We start from the raw sequence: 6,753 nt of genomic DNA, 5'->3' as shown, positions 1-6,753 counted from the left end.
CATCAGTAGGGCTTTTTTCATAGACCTTCAGAAATGAGTCACGACATGCACCAGGTGGTAAGTTCTTCTCAGGTTCACTGTCGTATTTGTCGAAAGCAGCACATGTTGCCTGCCTGGCGCTAGGCATGAAGGAGTATGCATGACCGTATGCGCTACCTAGCATAGACAGACATATTACCGAAAAAAAGAAGATCGAAGTCAGTAGAACCTTCATGGAGACTAGCAGTACGATTTATAGGTACAATTAATAATGGACAAAAATATAATTTCATTAATGCGAGTCAGTTTTTTATTGCAAATCTGGATAGGAATTCGATATAATTCACCAAAACTGGGAAAATCAAAAAAGGCGGTTTACTAGCGATAGTATTAGCAATATAGCGTTAAAACACCCACAGAATTACAACACTGTGAAATACTGCTGTTATTTTTCTGTATAAAATTTGTATTCGCTAAACTGCTCGATGAAGAGCGCAACATGAATTCTGTATGTGTTATTTTACATATTTTGCGATTCCCCTATCTATAGCATACCTATATAATATTATACTGCAACCCCCTATTTCTGTAAATAAATGTATATTTCTTTTATTTCCACATGTTCGCTATATATAATATGGCCTTCTGTTTACATATGCAAAATATCGTAGAACATACCATTTTCTTTGATACATATCAACTAAGCTGCCTAGTGAAAAACACATGCATTCTGATATATAACGCCTATATATGGGTGCATAGTCCTCCTCTACACGATGTTATTATTAATTCGATAATTTCAACAAATGAACACGTAATACTTCGATATGGAAAACTGCAATATGGACGACGTGATGATAACATAATATAGTTGGACATGACGTCGATCAAATTTACATCCTACTCCTGACCAACTGGTTCTTTGAACTGAAACATTCTATAAGATAAGCGTTATCTTATTTTTTAGTTACGGCTGAAACTGACACTACTAGATAAACTGAGTGCTAGAGCTGGGAAATCTGAGACTAGGTAATATCTCCTCCGCTCTTGTCATTTGAGCTCATTATTATTATCTTCGAATGATACTTTACATTTGTTATGCATTTTATCAAAAATATTAGTGCTGATGGCATTTGAGCAGTTGCTACCATTAGACTGTGATAACGGGTTTACATGTGTATGTATGTGGTGTCGCGTGTTGTTTTCTATGAAATCCTTTCAAAAAAAAAAAATTGGATTTAAAAAGTGAAATCTTGTTTGTGTTTAATACATTATGTATACTCTAAAAAATTGAATACCAACATCATGTAATACATTTTAGGCCAAAATTCATGTGGTCAAAGGTCAATCCCGAGTAGCGATGAAGTATAAAGTATTCGACTTGGAGTTTCCATTGTCGTAGGCAGTCAAGCCTTTGGCATTATTCCAAGCGCCCTCCTTGTCTATGATAGACTGAGTCATATAGATAAATCCTTTCCAGCCTTCTTGAATAGGTGGATCTTCTCTGGTCAACCCTGACGCTACATCCGGATATTCAACTTCTATCCACTCTTTACCTAACAGCTCTTCACTTATAGGAGTAAAGGGTATCTGTTGAATCTCATGAATGTATTCTACTTGGTTTCCGAACCAGGTGGTATAATCAACCTTTGTGCACCATACAATCCCAACACACGTATTATCGGTAAAAGGGGGCAGGTAGACGCTGTCCTCCTTTGAAGGAATTTGCCAATACAGCTTGCTAGAGCGTATTTCTGTTGCCAACAGAAGGCGACCCCAATTCTTAATATGCTCATCATTGATTGCCAAGCCCCATAGATAAAGACCATAATATCCGTTAACCGACTCAGATGTGGATTCTTGATTTTTCGCATCGCCGAACGGGAACAAACCTGATGCCCATGAATGTCCAACATACCAATCCTTATAACGAGTAGTAACGAAATATTCGTCATCTGGTGATGGATTGGCAATGGCTCTTGCCAACGCATTAACGGCTTCCTTATACTGATTGCCCCATTCTGGCTTGAATTTTGCCAAAACTGCTGATGAATAAAGATAATAACCCCAGTGGAAGTGCTGATCGTTATACCAGCCCTGACCGTACTCTGCTCCCGAGTCGTCCCTCCCAAATGTAGAAATGATGCCACCCCAACTGGTATCGTACAGCAACTTGTTTTCATTGCTATTACTGAGCCAAGGAGTCAAGGAAGACTCTAATCGACTCAAATACTCGTCAAGAGATTTGGTATCTCCTACCTCATCTGCAATAAGAGCAAGTCGCGCATATCGTGCTGACACTTTACCAAATGAATACGTGTCAGTCGGAATAGGGACTTCTGCCAAATCGTCTACTATAGCTGCTTTGACGTCATCTAACTTGTCCTGACTAATCCCTCGCGGCGCTCGGAATTCAATCTTTGTCAAAGGCTCAATCATTTTCCATTTTGATCCCAGTATACCGAGCATGTCACCCTTAAGAGATGACCACTTGGGCTGCAGAAAGTCCTTGTTCTCCAGGCACTGACGGTGATGAGGCAGCGTCAACATGAGCAAATCATCATCATCCCCATCACCTTCAGTAATCCAGTCAAATACAATTTCTCCATTATCACCTGAAAAACTAGTTGAAATCTTACCCGCGATTGGGTAAGGAGTAACGTGCTCATCTAACAATTCTTCTATATCGTCTGTATTGGCAACTGCCACACGTATTACACCACTATAACGGCTTTTAGACACCAATTTATTACCTTCCCAGTCCAGAGTAATAGAGCCGTTCAATACATAAATGATGTAACGATTTCCGGTGTTAAAAGTTACGCTGAATCTCGTGCCTGTGAAAGATTTGTCTGAATTTTGATCATTGACCTTTTCAATAGAGTTTGGAGAAGTAAAGACTGGAGTAAGTCCACCATACTTCAACGTCATGTACGGAGAACCATAAACGGCATGCACTGTCAAATAGTCGCTTGGAATTCCACAAATAATTTCCGAACAATCTTCTGCCGACGAATATGACGATCCTGATCTTGCTGAATAGCGAGATCGGTTCACCTCTACTGATCTCAGATCAGAGGCACTATCACCAGACCTATGTCCACGACTATGGTCAGATCTGTTACCTCTACCGGCTGTTCTCGTTCTACTGCCCCTGTTCGCGTTAGCGTTCATCCCGTCGTTCGCGTTAGCGTTCATCCTCATATAATGCCTGGATTTAGGGGATGAAGACGGCGACCATTGCATTGTCAAAGAAAGTTCGTCAAAATCCGCTACATAATGAGAAGACGACTCTGTAATTTCAGAAGCACTCGCCTTAAAGTCAAGTGTAGGCATTGCAAAGCACGTCGCAGAGTCACAAGTTCTATTGTATACAAAGTAGAGGGAATGCTAATGTTAGCTCTTAAAAATAACTACGGTATTAATAGCATGCACCTTTTATCGGTGCCTGAATGCCTGATAACCTACATATGCGGATAACTCAAAACCGGACCATCTGCAAGCGCGTGCATAACAAATGGTAGAGGTGCTCCTGGTAAATCACCATCTTCCAAAACGAAATTAGTCCAATGGGCATTAGTCGGGTAACTGGTTCTATTCTTTCCCCATAAGTCCAACTGAGGCGGAAACGGATGTTCCGTCTTTTCGTATGGAGGCTCGATAGTGGAGATCGGAGTGTCCGATGGTCCACGATGACAGAGCACTAAATTTAAATTAATAAATTATTAGTAATTTCATCTAAAATCAATTCAACACTCCGCAATTCGAATTTCAAAAACTGAAAGAAGCGCATACCACCAATGTAAGAAATATTTAAAATTAGTAAGGATAGAACGATAAGAAACTTAGACATAGCGAAGTAAGCGGTCTATCTACTATCAGAGTGAGGAACTATATAGTAAAGTCCTAGTTATTTGCAAAGGAAAGGCTGAAACTCAGTTCACAATATTAAATTCATCAAAATTTACGAATGTTTCTTGTTTAATTGTAGAAATGCTCTTATTTTGAGAGACTTAACCATCTATTTTCTTATAAAGTTGAAAACGCACGACCTGTTTAGCTGTTCACTATAAAGTAACCAATATATTAATCACAGCCAAGCACTAGTATGTGGCATAATTGTATGGCTTGTGGGACCAAAGCATTTATAACAACTTAACTGTACATTTAATGCAATATTAGATTTCATAGAGCATTTTATAAAGACTTGGGATTTTCTTGAAATTTCAATCCAAAATTTACTACGTGAGTGAGCATCCTATCAATTCAGAAGTCTCGTAAAATATGTCTAATAAACGTAAAACAGTGTAAAAATTAACCTGTTATGTAAATAATATACAATTTTTATTCAAAATCATTAAGAAATAAGCTCAATTATATCTCAAACATGTAGACCAGCATTTCACATCACGTTTTCTAGTTTCAATATTATTTTTCAATGATGGTAAAAAGTTGTGAGAAAAAAAATAGTTTAAAAATTACGAGAAGTTAATTTTCTAATTGTTTTAATTATTAATTAGAAAACACTTGATAGAGAGCATAGTTACTACACATTTGATGATCTATATTTAGAAACATTAAAAATATACATAAATATAAAATGTATAATCAAAAAGTCGCAGAGCAGTTTTTTAGAAGCGAAAAAGCTGATTCAGTATTTTTTGTATTTCAGATTTTCAATTCTTAACCTTTATTTTCAATTATTCAAGTATTTACCAAAAACAGCCTACAAACATGAATTAATTGCCCAATGTGTTTCGTCAATATGAACGGCTTGATATCTACTATAACTAAAAGTCTAAACCTTAATGATTGGCATGTCGTTATTTCTAAATCTAAAAACCTCAAAGCTGCGAATTCCAAAAGCTTAATATAAATAAATATTATGGGCAAAATAACACATCCCGGCATCCATGTGAGAAAGTTGTTTTCGACTTTGATTTACTTCCTCAAACCACATTTTTGCCTTGTGATAAATTACTGCGTCAAGCCTTTTTTAGTTTCAGTTTCACCTGAGGCAATTTGATACTATATTTCTGTATGTAGGGCTACAATCTATTGAAGAAACTAGATCTGTCTAATAAAACGGCGACACCTGCCACGACAGGATTGCTACTTAGTTTTTCAGAATCAGAACTCATTAACCGAATAACAGCTACATCTATGTGATACTTCATCTGGCTATTTGCGTATCGTAAGACATGACCATAAACTTTCTCCTGTATGCCATCTTATGTGCTTTTTTGATTGATTATTATTGTATGCTCACATAATCGATGACAAAGCACCTTGAACCTCAGAATCGAGCTCAAATCTAGAACGATGGTGTTTTACAATTTACACAATATGGAAATATAGATTAAAAGTACGGTGAGTATTGACAGTATGAAAAATATGGTCACCAGAATAACTGAACTACAGAAAAAGTGTTACCTTGATTTGAAAACGACAATTTTGATAAAATGGTTTTTATTGACTATTAAAAATAATTTATATGTTAGAATTTCGAAACATTGAGTTAGTGAGTTAAATATGCAGTTACAAAAACAACCTAAAATACGAAAATTTCTATATTATATATTCTCATAATGGAAATTTGTGAATATTGTTGCTGTTCGCTATTTGAAACCTATTTCAAATCCTAGAAAATGCGTTTGAGGCAAAATCAAGTAAAATTCATAAACATCGTCATATTATGCTCTGGTACATTTTTCCATACATTTAGCTGTTCTGCTATCAAAAGTTTACTAATAATAAATAAAAATAATCTCCAAGCAATGTTGAGCAAGACGAAGAAATTATCTATATCGTTTAAGCCGACTCATGTAAAATCATATTCAAACAAAGATGGTCGCTTAGCTCTTTAGTAATCTCATGTCAGATTTACTATTCTTAGCTCAAGAGTATTCAAAACTTTCAAACTGGCATCCTTCTTCAATACGGTCCTTTACCGTATATAACCGTATCTACCCTCTTTTTCAGAAAGTTCTCGGTAAGAGAGTGCTCTTTTTGTGGCCCTCAATTATCTGTTTGTTGTGACAAATTCATAGAGAGACTAAAGTCTAATTTTCTAGTGTTAGAAATTTAACTAATCAAAGACTGTGATCTTTCTCTATCAATCAGAAAAAGACTAATTTCACACAAAAAAAATTATCACGTGAACATCCATTTTCGGTATTCATATTGTTTACTTATTAAACTCAAGGTTTTCGTATTTTTACGAAAAAATGAAGTCATTTTATTTGCGGGTCAAAAAAATTGCCGGGCCTAAATGAAAATATTAATAAACTAATATGCCAAATCCAATAAATTCAAAAACTAAATTCGATGCCAGTTTGTATTATTTTTAGTCACACTAATCAATATACATGTCTATAACTCATCGACAAGCCGCCCTGGTTCTCTATAGAGAAATCTTACGCGAGGCTAAAAAATGGCATAACTATAATTTTCGACAATATATTTTGCGGCGTGCCCGTGAGGAATTTGCCAAAAACAAGACAGTTGCCGACTTGAAAACAACAGAACAGCTCATAAAAAAAGGAAATGAGGACATACTAGTTATTCGTCGCCAGGGAATTATACAGAATATGTACAATTCAAATAAGTCAGTACTTGAAACGAAGACAGAGTAAGGAAGAGATATGAATGCTTGCCAATAAGTCCGATAGAGAAAAAATTTAGACGAATACAAAAAGCCTGCTTTTACGAAAATTCCGTAAAAACTCGTCCTATTCTATCATTATAATAAGTATCGAAAGGGGGTTTAGCAGA

General features: G+C 36.1%; 1 protein-coding gene across 2 annotated transcripts; it reads right to left on the bottom strand.

The window, feature by feature from the left end:
- Positions 1 to 1,216: 1,216 nt before the first annotated feature.
- On the bottom strand, positions 1,217 to 4,435 carry LOC126323934 (uncharacterized). 2 transcript variants are annotated; one of them, XM_049994859.1, is made up of 4 exons: positions 4,029 to 4,153; positions 3,775 to 3,885; positions 3,448 to 3,682; positions 1,217 to 3,343 (listed from the first exon to the last, which is right to left on the bottom strand). In XM_049994859.1, exons 2-4 carry the CDS (start codon positions 3,830 to 3,832, stop codon positions 1,324 to 1,326), a joined length of 2,313 nt encoding a protein of 770 aa, XP_049850816.1. In that variant the 5' UTR covers positions 3,833 to 3,885; positions 4,029 to 4,153; the 3' UTR covers positions 1,217 to 1,323. The 2 variants fall into 2 exon arrangements, with proteins under 2 accessions (XP_049850816.1, XP_049850815.1); XM_049994858.1 differs by having other exon boundaries at positions 3,775 to 4,435.
- Between the last annotated feature and the right edge of the window lie 2,318 nt (positions 4,436 to 6,753).

Source organism: Schistocerca gregaria, unplaced genomic scaffold (genome assembly GCF_023897955.1).
Source record: "Schistocerca gregaria isolate iqSchGreg1 unplaced genomic scaffold, iqSchGreg1.2 ptg000875l, whole genome shotgun sequence".
NCBI classification, from domain to species: Eukaryota; Metazoa; Arthropoda; class Insecta; order Orthoptera; family Acrididae; genus Schistocerca; species Schistocerca gregaria.
Note: the sequence above shows the minus strand (reverse complement) of the source record. Positions and strands in the feature narration are given on the sequence as shown.

Coding starts and splice junctions, on each gene's coding strand:
- LOC126323934 (XM_049994858.1), bottom strand. CDS start 3,832: ATGTCTAAGTTTCTTATCGTTCTATCCTTACTAATTTTAAATATTTCT. Junction 3,683..3,774: donor AAATATTTCTTACATTGGTG/GTATGCGCTTCT, acceptor ATTTAAATTTAG/TGCTCTGTCATCGTGGACCA. Junction 3,344..3,447: donor GTTTTGAGTTATCCGCATAT/GTAGGTTATCAG, acceptor TGTATACAATAG/AACTTGTGACTCTGCGACGT.